The sequence below is a fragment of the Lissotriton helveticus genome, chromosome 6, assembly GCF_964261635.1.
Source record: "Lissotriton helveticus chromosome 6, aLisHel1.1, whole genome shotgun sequence".
In the NCBI taxonomy this organism is placed as follows: domain Eukaryota; kingdom Metazoa; phylum Chordata; class Amphibia; order Caudata; family Salamandridae; genus Lissotriton; species Lissotriton helveticus.
Genome location: NC_136067.1, coordinates 165,260,885 through 165,277,666, shown reverse-complemented (window position 1 = coordinate 165,277,666; position 16,782 = coordinate 165,260,885). Strand labels below are relative to the sequence as shown.

Genomic DNA, 16,782 nt, shown 5'->3' with positions numbered 1-16,782 from the left:
CTCTCACATCACCAGCAATGAGGATTACATAATGGCACTATGTTTCATGGCACTTGTATGGGTTTTTAAACCTATTGTGGCATCATTCGTTAAATGATTTCTAAATACTCGCGAGGCATCACTTACTGGATGATGCCAATTACACATAATAATTATAAGAACAATTATTGCCCACTCCTGCATCACTAACTATAAGGAATCCACTAAGTCCATTCACCGGGCGACGTCTGCTTAGGTCTGAGACCTATTCTGACCTCATTCAGAGGCTGGCCCCACAGAAGCCGTTGTCTCTGCCAACTCCATCACCACTGCCCGCACACTGACAAGAACAAGTGCACACTGTTCCTTTCTTGGACGATGTTCACCAGGGCTATAAGTAGGATGAAGAAAGGGGGGGTCCCTGAAAGGGTTGGAGCCTATATAACTAAGGGCATGCCTTAAACATATACACTAAAACTCCCATAGAGTGCCACCTAACCCGCACAGCTGCATAAAAGCACAGCTGCAACTGGCATATGTGACCACGGATCTGTACCCTTTGCAGAGAGGCCAAGGATTGGATGACCACCTATTCTGAACACCTGTTTGCCCCACTGACACTGGAAAAAGTTGCACTGCCTTCAGGCACAGCTCAATTGTGCCTCATTATAAATACGAGGATTCGATCAAATTCAAAATATGCAGCAGAGAAGAGTAATATTCGGCCTGGAAAATAATGCAACCAGCATCCTGGAGATAGCAAAAACTCGCACGGAATGCAAGGTTAAGTAAAGCATGTGAAATATAAGCAGGAACAACACCGATTACCTTAACATTTTTCACACTCATCGTTCGAAAGTTGATCCGTGTTTTTGCATGAAAAATAAGGACTAAATAGAAGGCCCGAAAGGGATCCGTGTCAATCAGGGTGCAGAGGAGCGTCCCCACTGCTGGAACCAGCAGATGCATGTAAAATGAAATGTTAATAAAGTAGTTCATAAAACTGCTTTATTATCATTTTATTTTACTCCAGAGCCCCCACCGAGTCTTGAAGGCGGGGCCATCAGGAGCAAGAGGAGTGGAGGGCTCCAGGGCACTGCCAGTGCGCATGCAGGATTAGCCGGTTGTCTTAGGTCAGCCAAACCAACATGCACACTTGGACATCTCCAGGCTGTTGCATGGAGAGATCGGTTCGTATGCTCCAGCCCACTCCAAACAATCCCTCTGCTTCTCTCATGCTGGATAATGCCAGCATCAGAGTAGCATCTAGATTGGCGTAGGGGACTCTGGGAGCCTGTGTGAACATCATCTGAAGAGGCGGTGGACGTCAAGCTAAAGGTCAATCAATCAATGCATTTTTAAAGCGCGCTACATACCCGTGAGGGTCTCAAGGCACTGGGGGGGGGCGCTACTGGTCAAAGAGCCAGGTCTTGAGAAGTCTTCTGAAGGCCAGCAGGTCCTGAGTCTGTCGTATGCTGGTGGGGAGAGCGTTCCAGGTCTTGGCGGCGAGGTAGGAGAAGGATCTGCCGCCGGCGGTGGTTTTTCGGATACGAGGAACTGTGGCGATGGCGAGGTTGGCTGAGCGGAGGCTTCAGGTGGGGGTGTGGAAGCTAAGTCGGTTATTGAGGTATGTAGGTCCGGCGTTGTGTAGTGCTTTGTGTGCGTGGATGAGAAGGTACGTTTTTATTTGTATTCATTCCCCTCCCCCGTTTGCCCCCAACTCCCATGCCTCACCGCTGTCCCCAGCTAGTGGCTGCAAGTTTGAATGTCTGTTATAAATTACTACTGGGTCTGAGGCCCAGAGTGCCTTGGTCTACTTAAAGCCCTCGTTGCTTAATTTGATTTGAGACCTACTGCGACACTAACTCTTGGAATAGCGGGACCACCATCTACTCGAAAGAAAACCAATTCTCTTTGCACTCGTACGTCACAAGCAGTAAGGATTCCGGAAAGTCTTTTTGTTTGATGATGGTTCATTGATCTCCGAAGTGTAGGGTCACATTTTTTACTTGGTTAAAGGGACAATCCAGTCAACAGACAGATCTCTTTCTTTACCTGCATCTTCAACAAAGAATAACAAAGCGCATGGGGTTGACACATCATTCAGTGAATCTCCACAATAAAGGGGCCATTCAGACCCCTCTTGTATCATCAGCATGTACTAACAGAAATATTCCAGAATGTTCCTTTTTTGGTGGTGTCAAATTGAGTTTGAGTCTGTTATTACATCTCTGAGAGATATGAAGGCTCTATGTAGTCAAAAGGAACTGATTTCTCTTTTGCTGGTCTTCTGTCATCAGAATTCACCAACAGGCATATTTCAGAGTGTTCCTTTGATCAACCAATTAGAATTAGTATTTGTCACCCCTAGGGGTATCTGGGTGCTGTGGGTGAAACGTCTCTGTCGAAAAGCCTGGTCGTGAGTTTCTTTCTGAAGTCCACCTTGGAGGGGGCTGTTGGAAGATGGTAGGGGCAGGTCGTTCCAAGTCTTGGCAGCAATGTAGGAGGAGGAGCGGCCTAGGCTGCGAGTGATGCAGGGAGTATGCGCGTTAAGTGAGGTGGAGTCCAGGTATCAGGTATGGTGTCGTGGACCTTGGTCAGCGGACTCGATAATTCTCGCTTCGGTGCTTACTCTAATCAGGGGTTCCACTCGGCAACTCTGGGCATTAGCTTGCCTAATCTTCACAACGGCCCCACCAATTCCGGGGATGCCTGGCTCCACCTTGGGGACTCCCAGCAAGGGACCATCCCACAGGGAAAGCCAGGACGGGTTCCCCAGAGTTATACAGCGCCGGGACGCCCCGTTGCTGGGGCAGCTGTGCGCTTTACAAGTATACTACATTTACATTTACATCTTGTGGGTGGGTGCAGGGCTTTAAGTGGGAAAAAAACTGGGGGGGCTCTAAAAGGGGCGGGGCAAACCTCTTAAAGATGTGTGGCCTATCCAAGTAGGGGCATGGTCTAAATAAAGATATGTATGGATAACGCCAGACACCCTACCCAGAGGCGCAAGTAGAGCCAAATTTCGAGGGGGGGGGCCTAAGAAAACATTTCCGGAGGTGGGGGGTAATTTTTAAGCAATAGGCAGAGTGGAGGTGCAGGGCTCTACAAAGGGGTGAAAAACAACAAAGCCTCATTAACAAGCAAATGGTCTTTTAAAGACCTAGCGAAGTACTCGGTTGCAGCTGAGTGTGTTTGGAGGCTGGTTGCAGGATCGCAATCTTACGCTTACCAAAAATAAGACGCTAAATCTATGAAATTACAAGTTTTTTTATTATCCTTAGTTCTAGGTAATTTACCCAACAAACAAAGCTTTACTCAGAATGACTAGGAGATAGGTGCCTGAAGAGTCATTAATTAAAGAAAGGACTTTCTGTCCTAAACTGTGATACTTCCCCACAGTCCCGCATCATATGATAAAAATCTGCATGAAAGGATCTACAGCGTGCACAAAGGTCAGCGGCCTCAGGATCTAGACTGGCAACTCCAGCTAGAGCAAAATAAGTTTGGTGCAAGAAAAAAAAATGGACTACATCTGCGATGCCAGAAAATAGAGCCCGATAGAGACCCGTTTCGAGGCCCCCTGAAAATCACCGCCGGTGCTCAGACCCGGCCCACTTAAAGCCCTGGGTAGATGGAAGTTCAGTCAGTGGTTGATGTACGCCAGGCCTTGATCCTGCAGAGCTTTGTTGGTGTGTGTGAGAGCCTTGAACTAGCATCTCTTCTGGATGGGGAAACACTGGAGGTTTCTGAGGAGGGGGGGGGCAGGGGGGTGATGTGGATCCATTTGAGGACGTCCAGGATGATAATGTCGGGTTGGATTTGAGATCTGCAGCCTCGTGGGCTTCACTGGGCTAAAGGGGCCTAGAGGAAAGAATGCCAACTCTCTCTCTGGTGGCAACATCGACAGTTTCCAAGAGTAAGGATTCCCCGAGGGCCTTGGGATGGCGATGCTTGTGGTGGGTCTAAAGAGTGCTGTGAAATCATTCACTGGATGCCCCCCTTAGAGCGTCTTCTAGCCACCCCCCCCCCCATGTATTTACATCGGCACTTAGTAACCACAACGTCCCTTGCACTCCTGAGATGCAATCGTCCAATCTGTACCCCAGATCAAGCACAAGCCGGCAAGGGGCAGCCCCTTCCCATATGAGAGCTGGAACAGGCTGCCACCTGCCATGTGGAAGCAGACAACATGGCCGCCCGAGAGCTCCCTGTGCCCATAACTAGGTATGCCACGGGAACGGCCGCTCCCTATTAACACCGCATTTGGAACACACGGGTGACCGGCCTTGGCTTTGACCGCTCAGTAAAACCGCATTCAAAAACATCAGTTTTCAAACAAAGAAGGTTTCTATGTTGCTGTGGGTCTTTTGCTTGGGTCTAGATGATAATAAAATGGCATGTATTTTATTTTCACTCACCTTCTCAAAACTCACGTGTTTTTATTTTTATAACAACGCATGTTCTCGCGGGAGCAGCTTCTATGGGCTTAGTAAAGGAAAGTAGGTATCTTTCTACAGATGACTGATCCCGTAAAGGAACAAGCCGGTTACGATATGAAACTAAAGTTAGGCGTTCCCTGAACATGACTAGTGCCCTTACTTCCCAAACACATGCCGTAAGATAGCTCACTCAGCTGAGCCCCAAAGATCACGTGCTGGTGGCTCAGACCCCTCCAAGGCTGACTCACCATGGCATCCATCCTTCTGAGGTCGATAAAATGAGAGCCAGTTCGTGGTGAAGCGCCGAGAGGCACCTGCACTTTATAAATAGCACTTACGAGTGTTAGGAGGCATTCGGTATGCAGACGACACCCAGATTCTGGTCTGACCGGACGGGCGCATGCGCAATGAACGGCACCCATCTCAAATTCGATGAAGTCCTGAAAACCCACTGGAATCCCCCCTTTAGAGCACAGCTCCCGGCCGAACGATCTGCGCGCTCTGTGGGGCAAAGATACGCATGTGGTGGCTGCTTTGGAAGGGCCTGGGACTTATTCTAGCATTGCGAGGAAGTCGACTAGGCGTGGGGACCAGGCGAGACTCGAGCTTCATATTCAGCATGGGGGTGCAGAGCAGGTCTGAGGGCGGTGCGGGGTACCCCAAGAGGAGCAGTACGGTGCGCAGAGCAGGTCTGAGGGCGGTACGGGGTACCCCAAGAGGAGCAGTACGGTGCGCAGAGCAGGTCTGAGGGCGGTACGGGGTACCCCAAGAGGAGCAGTACGGTGCGCAGAGCAGGTCTGAGGGCGGTACGGGGTACCCCAAGAGGAGCAGTAAGGTGCGCAGAGCAGGTCTGAGGGCGGTGCGGGGTACCCCAAGAGGAGCAGTACGGTGCGCAGAGCAGGTCTGAGGGCGGTACGGGTACCCCAAGAGGAGCAGTAAGGTGCGCAGAGTAGGTCTGAGGGCGGTGCGGGGTACCCCAAGAGGAGCAGTAAGGTGCGCAGAGTAGGTCTGAGGGCGGTGCGGGGTACCCCAAGAGGAGCAGTAAGGTGCGCAGAGCAGGTCTGAGGGCGGTGCGGGGTACCCGACGGGCCAGCAGCTGCGCCCAGCAGGTCTGAAGGCGGCGCGGGGTACACCAAGAGGAGCAGTAAGGTGCGCAGAGTAGGTCTGAGGGCGGTGCGGGGTACCCCAAGAGGAGCAGTAAGGTGCGCAGAGTAGGTCTGAGGGCGGTGCGGGGTACCCCAAGAGGAGCAGTAAGGTGCGCAGAGTAGGTCTGAGGGCGGTACGGGGTACCCCAAGAGGAGCAGTAAGGTGCGCAGAGCAGGTCTGAGGGCGGTGCGGGGTACCCCAAGAGGAGCAGTACGGTGCGCAGAGCAGGTCTGAGGGCGGTATGGGGTACCCCAAGAGGAGCAGTAAGGTGCGCAGAGTAGGTCTGAGGGCGGTGCGGGGGTACCCCAAGAGGAGCAGTAAGGTGCGCAGAGTAGGTCTGAGGGCGGTGCGGGGTACCCCAAGAGGAGCAGTAAGGTGCGCAGAGCAGGTCTGAGGGCGGTGCGGGGTACCCCAAGAGGAGCAGTACGGTGCGCAGAGCAGGTCTGAGGACGGTATGGGGTACCCCAAGAGGAGCAGTAAGGTGCGCAGAGTAGGTCTGAGGGCGGTGCGGGGGTACCCCAAGAGGAGCAGTAAGGTGCGCAGAGCAGGGCTGAGTGCGGGAGCGGGGTACCCAGTAAGGTGCGCAGAGCAGGTCTGAGGGCGGTGCGGGGTACCCCAAGAGGAGCAGTAAGGTGCGCAGAGCAGGGCTGAGTGCGGGAGCGGGGTACCCAGTAAGGTGCGCAGAGCAGGTCTGAGGGCGGTGCGGGGTACCCCAAGAGGAGCAGTAAGGTGCGCAGAGCATGTCTGAGGGCGGTGCGGGGTACCCAGTAAGGTGCGCAGAGCAGGTCTGAGGGCGGTGCGGGGTACCCCAAGAGGAGCAGTAAGGTGCGCAGAGCAGGTCTGAGGGCGGTGCGGGGTACCCCAAGAGGAGCAGTACGGTGCGCAGAGCAGGTCTGAGGGCGGTACGGGGTACCCCAAGAGGAGCAGTACGGTGCGCAGAGCAGGTCTGAGGGCGGTACGGGGTACCCCAAGAGGAGCAGTACGGTGCGCAGAGCAGGTCTGAGGGCGGTACGGGGTACCCCAAGAGGAGCAGTAAGGTGCGCAGAGCAGGTCTGAGGGCGGTGCGGGGTACCCCAAGAGGAGCAGTACGGTGCGCAGAGCAGGTCTGAGGGCGGTACGGGTACCCCAAGAGGAGCAGTAAGGTGCGCAGAGTAGGTCTGAGGGCGGTGCGGGGTACCCCAAGAGGAGCAGTAAGGTGCGCAGAGTAGGTCTGAGGGCGGTGCGGGGTACCCCAAGAGGAGCAGTAAGGTGCGCAGAGCAGGTCTGAGGGCGGTGCGGGGTACCCGACGGGCCAGCAGCTGCGCCCAGCAGGTCTGAAGGCGGCGCGGGGTACACCAAGAGGAGCAGTAAGGTGCGCAGAGTAGGTCTGAGGGCGGTGCGGGGTACCCCAAGAGGAGCAGTAAGGTGCGCAGAGTAGGTCTGAGGGCGGTGCGGGGTACCCCAAGAGGAGCAGTAAGGTGCGCAGAGTAGGTCTGAGGGCGGTACGGGGTACCCCAAGAGGAGCAGTAAGGTGCGCAGAGCAGGTCTGAGGGCGGTGCGGGGTACCCCAAGAGGAGCAGTACGGTGCGCAGAGCAGGTCTGAGGGCGGTATGGGGTACCCCAAGAGGAGCAGTAAGGTGCGCAGAGTAGGTCTGAGGGCGGTGCGGGGGTACCCCAAGAGGAGAAGTAAGGTGCGCAGAGTAGGTCTGAGGGCGGTGCGGGGTACCCCAAGAGGAGCAGTAAGGTGCGCAGAGCAGGTCTGAGGGCGGTGCGGGGTACCCCAAGAGGAGCAGTACGGTGCGCAGAGCAGGTCTGAGGGCGGTATGGGGTACCCCAAGAGGAGCAGTAAGGTGCGCAGAGTAGGTCTGAGGGCGGTGCGGGGGTACCCCAAGAGGAGCAGTAAGGTGCGCAGAGCAGGGCTGAGTGCGGGAGCGGGGTACCCAGTAAGGTGCGCAGAGCAGGTCTGAGGGCGGTGCGGGGTACCCCAAGAGGAGCAGTAAGGTGCGCAGAGCAGGGCTGAGTGCGGGAGCGGGGTACCCAGTAAGGTGCGCAGAGCAGGTCTGAGGGCGGTGCGGGGTACCCCAAGAGGAGCAGTAAGGTGCGCAGAGCATGTCTGAGGGCGGTGCGGGGTACCCAGTAAGGTGCGCAGAGCAGGTCTGAGGGCGGTGCGGGGTACCCCAAGAGGAGCAGTAAGGTGCGCAGAGCAGGTCTGAGGGCGGTGCGGGGTACCCGACGGGCCAGCAGCTGCGCCCAGCAGGTCTGAAGGCGGCGCGGGGTACCCCAAGAGGAGCAGTAAGGTGCACAGAGCAGGTCTGAGGGCGGTGCGGGGTAATCCAAGAGGAGCAGTAAGGTGCGCCGAGCAGGTCTGAGGGCGGTGCGGGGTACCCCAAGAGGAGCAGTAAGGTGCGCAGAGCAGGTCTGAGGGCGGTGCGGGGTACCCGACGGGCCAGCAGCGGCGCCCAGCAGGTCTGAAGGCGGTGCGGGGTACCCCAAGAGGAGCAGTAAGGTGCGCAGAGCAGGTCTGAGGGCGGTGCGGGGTACCCCAAGAAGAGCAGTACGGTGCGCAGAGCAGGTCTGAAGGCGGCGCGGGGTACACCAAGAGGAGCAGTAAGGTGCGCAGAGCATGTCTGAGGGCGGTGCGGGGTACCCAGTAAGGTGCGCAGAGCAGGTCTGAGGGCGGTGCGGGGTACCCCAAGAGGAGCAGTAAGGTGCGCAGAGCAGGTCTGAAGGCGGTGCGGGGTACACCAAGATGACCAGTAAGGTGCGCAGAGCAGGTCTGAAGGCGGTACGGGGTATCCCAAGATGACCAGTAAGGTGCGCACATCCGGCCTAAGGGCAGAAGCAGGTACTTACAAGGTATCCCAAGGTTGGACCAGCTTGAGCACACAGCAGGAATCTCGGGTCAGCTCAACATCCTGTGATTCTGGGGAAATGACTGAATCCTCCCGGGCCTACCAACAATGAATGTATCCTTGTGTAACGTGCAAAGCCTCCAATGCCTTGGGTCGTGTTCGCGCTATATAAAACTGTAACAAATAAAGGGGCGGCTAGAAGCCCCTATCAGCGCAGGCTACTGAATAACCGAGGTGCTAGTGCAACGCAAGGACAGTGACACTGGTGGGCGTCAATTCACCAAAATACCATGTGAAGCGGAAGTGACCACAGCCATTTGACCTTTACTTTGACTTACATACACAGTTTACACATAGGAACACATCAACACTATCGTGCACATAAACACACTCTCACCCCATGCATGCATACAGCATACATTTAACTGCATTTTTACTTCCCTTAGCTTCCAGATAGATTCGTATTCCAGCTAATGTACTCCATTTTTTTATTACTCTAATAGTGAATAATATTATTCACTATTTGTATAATAAAACAATGGACAGAAACCAAGCAAGTGGAGCTGCAACCAGGGTCCATTAGGAAGAGCTTCCCCTGTGTTCCAGGCACTGATGTTGCCACCTCTGAGGCCAGAGGTCGCAACTGCAGTGCCAGCAAGGGACAAGCAGCTGCGACCCATGTAGATACTGCAGGGAAACCACTCCTTAGCTAGCCCCAGCCTCGCCAATATCTAGAGGCCGCCATCAAAACAATGTGGCATCCCTTGTGCGCAGAGGGCCCCAAGTATGCAAGGGTGGGGAGTGGGGAGATGTGTGGGGGACAGACACCCTGCAAACCGTGCAAAGGCAGCTGACACTACTGTGTCCGAGTGACCCCACGCGTGTCAAAAAGCTTGCTTTCTAAGCAGTCGGCATGCATGAATGCAGAAAAAGTAGTCTTGTGATTTTCATTATATTGCAAAATATTAACGTAAAATGTGATTAATGACCAAGTATTTGTAAGGCTTGCCTCTCATAATTGTTTTCTTTCGCAAATAAATCTGACAACGATATCCACATATGTGTATAATGTAGATGTGGGCTGCCTTTTCTGTTGGGCACCACTTCCCTTCAACGAAGAGGTTTACATTCTGGCTGCTTTCCATCAGGAGTGTCGTACTAGTCTCTAACTCGGCACCAAAAACTGCTGCGTGGCGCACGCGCACCTCTGAAATTGAATTACATGCTCTCTCCAGCTCACTACTGCCCGCTCTTATTCATCCCCGCTTTCTCTTTTTCTCCCCGTGTTCCTATCGTTCTCTCCCTCCGTTCTCTCCCTCCGTTCTCTCTTTTCTTACTTTTTCTCTGGGTCAAAATGTCATCATGAAAATAATTGCAGGTCCCCAAAAAGTTCCTTTCGTTACTGCACATATGCCATACATCAACATACACTAAATGCATGCACACATACGTCCCTCGGTGCACACGTACCACAATTACTAGCGTGGTGACGTCATATGTCGTTAAGAGAAAGCGGAAGTTTATTTTCCGTTTTCTCTTTAACGACGCCGATACCCGACGTGACTTCAGGTGAGTTTCTTTTTTTTGGGGGGGAGACCCCCCCAAGCCCCCCTTTTTTTACTTTTTACCTTTACCACATATACCTTTACTACAAACCTCGTAGTAAAGGTATGCGTGGTAAAGGCTTTCGTGTTAACCAGCATGCATTGTACTGCATGCGTGGTTAACGATTTCGTTGTAAAGGCTTCGTTGTAATGGCCGTTTCCCGTAAACACACGCCAGGAAACTAAAGTACATTTATTATGTTAAGGTAATTGGTATCAGAGAAAAGCCCAGCGCCCCTGTCCCAGAACAAGCTAATACATCTGATGGCAATCATAAAAAACATACGAACAAGATGGGGGGTGGAGAGGGGGGCTCAGATACGTTATTTGTTTAACTCCATAATCCTTCACACGAATCAAGTTTCGTCTTCCTCTTCTTTACTCTTTGTCAATTTCCAAATTGGGACTTTTCTTGCTGAAGCCCCTTCATATGATGTATTAGACTGCGACGGATGCAGCCGGCGGGCGCTTCTGCCGCCCGCTCCTCGGGGTCACTATTAATGTCCCTGGTTTCCCTCAATCTTACCTCCATTCTATTCAACATGTCAGCGTGTTCGGTTATTCGTTTCCCACGCCCTCTCCATTATTCTACTGTGCAGCCTGAATCTCTTTTCGTTCATTAGAGAGTTCATCTTTTTTTTAAATACTCTTATCTTTGGTAGCCAAATCTCCTTTCGGGTTGTAAGGCCTTTTATTCGGTATCAAGACTTACTTTATTACCATCATTACGGGGGCAGGACAGCACGGCTGGCCTCCTTGGGGCTTCACCTTTAGTGGACGGTGTCCCCTACCCACAGCCAATAATGGTAAGAAATGGTTTGTTTCTAAGACCTATGTTGGACATTTGACTGACGCGCAGATAACAAAAAACTAATTAATACATTTAATTTTAAAAAAACGAAGTCATTTGTTCCTTTGAACCTTGAGGTGGCTGCATGGTGCAAAACGTCGTTAGGTGGTGCTTCACATCCCCATTCTCTGAGAGATTACTAATAATTCTCGGACCATAAACATAAAAGGAGCAACCACGAGCCGGGTGCCTGCCATTACTAAACAGCGCACGGCCCAATGGGGGTTTACACTAATCAGAGACGTTTTAAGGCATAGGCAAAGTGGGCTTTGGCCTAGAGCCCAAGCCTTGCGGGGAGGCGGGGGGTGGGGGGGGGGGGGGGGATAGAGCCGGCTTTGTAATACGGAGAGAGTCTTGCCTGATGACCTTAAAACATTCTTAAATAGATTGCTTTAAATACCGTTTTCATGCAACACCCATAAAAAACGTTTTATTTAGACCAAAACAGGACCTCACCTACGAGAAATGGGAGGGTGTCACAGAGATTATTTGCAGTAATATTAGTGAGCAGCTGCTGTATTTCAAAATTGAAAACACACGTCACTATCCCAGGATATTAGATGTCAATTCATTTAGAATTTGGACGAGTTTGCCTGTGCACTGTCAGTGACCTGACCACAAGGAGCTAAAACTGGATCATAAATCCAAAGTTGTTCAGAACAGGGGCCACCAAAATCCGTATGGCCCAGGGCCCCAAAATCCTTAAAATCCCCCTGACACTAATCAATCCTACAGAGACAATGGCTCATCTGGGAAGAGGCGTGGGGCTGTGTATGGTCCCAGCAGTAAAGCGCCCGCCCCTGTAGTCTCCACGCATTGCTCTTTGAGCGCCGAATGCCGCACGCTGGTGCCAGATGAAACAGTCACCCACATACATGTTTGACCCTGTGCTCAGCTCGTGTGTGAGGGGTGGCCTGGGCACGCTCGGAGGTGGCGTGTAAAGTAATCGGTGTTTTTCTTCTCTTCCAGGGAAGTCGTGGAAGGCGCTGTCCCCGCTCCAGAAGCGGCCCTACGTGGAGGAGGCGGAACGGCTGCGGGTGCAGCACATGCAAGATTACCCCAACTACAAGTACCGGCCCCGGCGGAAGAAGCAGGTCAAGCGCCTCTGCAAGCGGGTGGAGCCCGGCTTCGTGCTGGCCGGCATGCCTGCCTCCCACGACCAGAACACCCTGTCCGAGGGCCGGGGCTGCAGCAAGGACAAGCGGGGGGCCTTCGCCGCGCAGCGGGACTACCGAGACCCCCAGGCCGGAGGGAGCGCGGCCCTGGACTCCTATCCCTACGGGCTGCCCACCCCGCCCGAGCTGTCCCCACTGGAGACGGAGCAGAGCTTCTACCAGTCCCAGTGCCAGGAGGAGCAGATGAGCGGGGCCTACCCCCCCGAGTATGCCATGCACCGCGGGCACCTGGGACACATGCCCCAGGCCTCGCTCCTGCCTCCGCCCTACTACAGCCAGGGCTTCCCCGGCATGCACCCCGGCATGCACGCCCCCCTAGGCCAGCTCTCGCCTCCCCCGGACCACCAGCAGCACTACGAGGCCATGGAGCAGCTGAGCCACGCCGAGCTCCTGGAGATGGACAGGAACGAGTTTGACCAGTACCTGAACTCGGCTGGCCACCAGCCCCACGAGCTGGAGCAGGCAGGGGCCGTGGCCATCGGCGCCCACCACCACCACCAGCTCCAGCTCCAGCAGGACTCCAGGCCCCACGAGGCCAGCCTCATCTCTGTGCTAGCGGACGCCACTGCGGCCTACTACAACAGCTACAGCGTGTCATAGGCAGGGGCCAGCTACGCCCCCAGGGACAGGCACTCAGCAGTATTATGGGCACTTAGGACCATGCCCGGCCCGGGACACGGCTGGGAATGGCTCAGATGCAGCCCTCAAATCATGAGACATCTTTCCAGCAGACAAGATGGCCGCCTCCCCTGAGCCTGTCACTCCTCAGACAGCTGCTGCCTCGTCTAACCCAGCGCAGCCGGTGGCACACGGGACTCAAACAAACACAGAACTGTGCAACTTCTAGTAGCTGCGATTTAAGAACCAGGACACACAAAATATTTGGCCAGCTGTCAAGTGTTCCAAAAGGAGTGCCGTCTGTGGAGGGATATCCTGCTGAGGACATGAGCAGGACCGTGTGTGGGAGGGAGACTGTCTCTCGTAAGCATACATTGTACTCAGATACATGCACAAGTACAACCATCCATGGGCGATCAGGCAAAAACAGGAAACACATAAACATGCACAACAAAAGACACATAGGCACGAACAGACCCACAGACAAACTAACGTCTTCAAACACACAAACCCAACCACAGACATTCAAACACACACCCAACCACAAACACCCAAACACAGCACTCAACCACAGACACTCAAACACAGCACCCAACCACAGACACTCAAACACACCTAACCAGACACACCCAAACACACAAACCCAACCACAGACACTCAAACACACACACCTAACCAGACACTCAAACACACACACCCAACCACAGACACTCAAACACAGCACCCAACCACAGACACTCAAACACAGCAGGACACAAAGAAGGGGTAGAACAGACTGTTATTTAACCAGGTACAGCATACATGTCCGGATTAACAATAGAACAAAACCAGTATGCAGTTCCTAACAGTGGGTGCAGGATTTTTTAAAAAGTGTTTGATGCGAAAGCTCAAGGGGATCCGCAGAGTCAAAATGGTATGGAGGGGGCACCTCTCCTTCGGAAAGAGACCCTTACACACCCAGCCAGCCAGGTGTCTTGCTTCATCATCGGATCTGCTCCTTATCGGGTCGGTGGTGCAATACCCTATCAGGCACCCGTGATGGGGCCTACTTGGCGGAGATCTTTTTTCCTTTATGCCGGTGGGTGAGGTGCGTTTGAGGGCCCTAGGAGAGTGTAAGTGTGAGTGGAGTGTGAGTGAGGTGTAGTAAAATAGGGCAGGAGGTCCACTCAGAACAATTTTAATCACTGTGGCCCCTATCCTAGTTAAAAATACAACAAGATGCGTATCTTCACTCTAAGGATGTGGAGTCTACGTGCTTGTGAAATGAGGTCAACATGTTTCTCGCCTTTCAACCTATTGGATGGCGATTCGTCAGGACTAGAAGGATCTACCTACACTTTTTGGTAGTGGTCAAATGGGAGTTTTAGAGTGTAAGTGACCACCAACACAGCACCCTAAAAAGTGGTACCTAGTAGATCATATAAACACAACCCTCATGGGTTCAAAACTATACATCAACAGTACCGGCTCGTGTAGACACTCAATAGTAGTGTCCTGGTGCTGTGCTCAGCCCAGGGTGAGGATCCTACCCCCACGAAGCCGGTCCGGGTAGAGGGAGTGCGCTCCCGGTGCCTTCATTAGGTATCCAAACAACTCAAACACAGCACCCAACCACAGACACTCATACAAACACACCTAACCAGACACACCCAACCACAGACACTCAAACACACACACCTAACCGGACACTCACTCACTCACACCCAACCACAGACACTCAAACACACACACACCCAACCACAAACACCCAAACACAGCACCCAACCACTGACACTCAAACACACACAGCCAACCACAGACACTCAAACACACACACCTAACCGGACACTCACTCACACCCAACCACAGACACTCAAACACACACACACCCAACCACAAACACCCAAACACAGCACCCAACCACTGACACTCAAACACACACAGCCAACCACAGACACTCAAACACACACCCTAACACACACACTCAAAGACACGCACCCAACTACAGACAACTCAACATACCCACCCAAACACAGACACCCAACCCAAACACAGACACCCGTTTACAGACACATATAAACCATAGTTCTATAAGCTCACTCAGTAAAACAAATAACCATTTCCTCAAAACGCATTCCTTTCTCAAAAGAAAACTTCGCGTTCCGATATGCAAGCCAGCCCTTCCTTCACAGACCGCTATCAGGGCAGGTATTTACTGTGCACTGAGAATGAAAAATGAACTTATGAAACTCTAGAACTACAGAGCCTCCAACCACTGACAGAGGCCGGCCACGGATCGGAACACCGTATTACTCGGTGTATTCCTTCCGGGTCAGTGCATGACCACTTGTCACACAGTGGACGATCCGGGTCAGTTGGACGAGTTTTCACTTTGTATTGATAAGGATGAAGCCTTATTTGATTCTCGGCCATGATTAGCCAGAGAGCTGTTGTGTCGCCATCGGTAATGATTCGATAGGGACAGTAATCACTGGAAGCCTGAACAAGTATCATTCATGATAATAATAATGAGAAATAAATCTTTTACAGTATCCTTTTCTTGCAGGTTTCTGGGGAAATCCCCCTACATTAAACCCTCTTATCCTTTCTGAGCATTTCGAAAGGCTGTAAATATGAGTTTGCATAAAATATTTAATTTAAATAAATATGTTTTTTTTAATAAGTTTGGCAGTTTGTGTTTCTTTGCAGACCCGAGGAAGCCCTTGAAATGTTAGGCCGCTCTGACTAAAATACCAACTGATGGCTCCCAGGCCTCCTGATCTCTCTGCCCCCTTGCCTGGCCACTCACAGAGCACCCTGCAGAGTCTACCTATCAGCCAAAGAGCTGTGTACTCCATTTTTAAAAACTCAAGTCCTTTTGTCCTGCAGGCCAGATCATTTGGTAACAAACTGTATTTCTATTAGGTGGAAAAGTTTGGGAATTTTCTGCTAATCTGCTCGTTATTACTGCTGAGAGACACAGGGGCACATTTACAAGAAACTGGTGCGTGCGGTGTTCTGCCAAAATTGGTAACGCCACACTGGCGCTAAAAAAGCTGCCTAGCAAAAGCGCAGGCACTGTAGCATCATTTTGCCAGGGTGCCTGCACTACAGGGGTAATTGTGTATGTGCAGGAAGGGACACCTTCCTGCACATAAACAATCTTTACAGGCTATTTGCTCTATCTATATGTGCTGCAGAATGCAGCACACGTGGAAAGAGCAAAATACGAGGAGAAATAAAAGATTTCTCCTCGTATCGCCTGTTTAAGACCAGGTATTCCCTGGTGGTATTTTCAGCGCTTGTTACCTTGTTAATATGGGGCAGCATCAAAAAGAAATAGGTGCTGCAGTGGAATGCCCAGTGCAACTCCCACTGAACGCCTCTTTCACACGAAATGCTGCGTGAGTAGGAGTATTATGTACAAGGCTGCGTTAGGCCATGCTAAGTAGCTTAACACCGCATTGTAAATAAGGCGAAGGTGTTACCACCAGAAATTCAGAAAAAGTAACGTTCTGGTGGCGTTAACTCCTTGTAAATATGGCCCACATTTCATGCCTCCCTCTTCTCCTCCCTCCAATTCTCCCTGCCTGCTCTCCCAGGCACAGGTTGTGGATCACAAAACTGAAAACACATCTCCTCCAGGAGCACGCATTTGCTGGGAACTTACTAGGCTGGGCCTGCAGTGGAGCCTAAGAGGCTGAGAAGGTCACATGACCTCACCGTCAGCCTTTACTAGCCCTCCTTCCAGGTCATCTCAGCCCGGCATTGAGACTAAGGGCATAGGGGACAGAGACTGTTTTACCTGTTTGGGCATGGTTCTAGAAATGCTGAAATGTTTTCAATCTATATTTGCCAGGAAACATCCATATTAACAGCCATTCACACAAACTCACAACAAACACACACCTTTCCCTCCCAGCAAAATAGTAAATCCACCCACTAACCAAACTCTATGAAGCTCTACAAAGCACTTGTACATACCCTTCCACCTCAACATCAACACTAGAGCCCCTTCACTCCTACACAAGCTACAACTCTCTGCTGAACTATAATATAAAAACATATATTGACAATACACCACTAACCCACACTCAACATATCCATAATCCCTTCAAACTCACACAGCATCTCCTTTTTCTTCATAAATCCTTCTAC

The 16,782-nt window shown here is 52.2% G+C and overlaps 1 protein-coding gene across 1 annotated transcript in view; it reads left to right on the top strand.

The window, feature by feature from the left end:
• Positions 1-14,925, top strand: part of SOX7 (SRY-box transcription factor 7) — a 28,079-nt gene extending 13,154 nt beyond the window's left edge. Inside the window, exon 2 of the mRNA XM_078647561.1 lies at positions 11,822-14,925. Within this exon, the coding sequence (XP_078503687.1) occupies positions 11,822-12,627 (806 nt within the window). The 3' untranslated portion in view covers positions 12,628-14,925. The remainder of the gene's footprint in view (positions 1-11,821) is intronic.
• Positions 14,926-16,782: the final 1,857 nt, after the last annotated feature.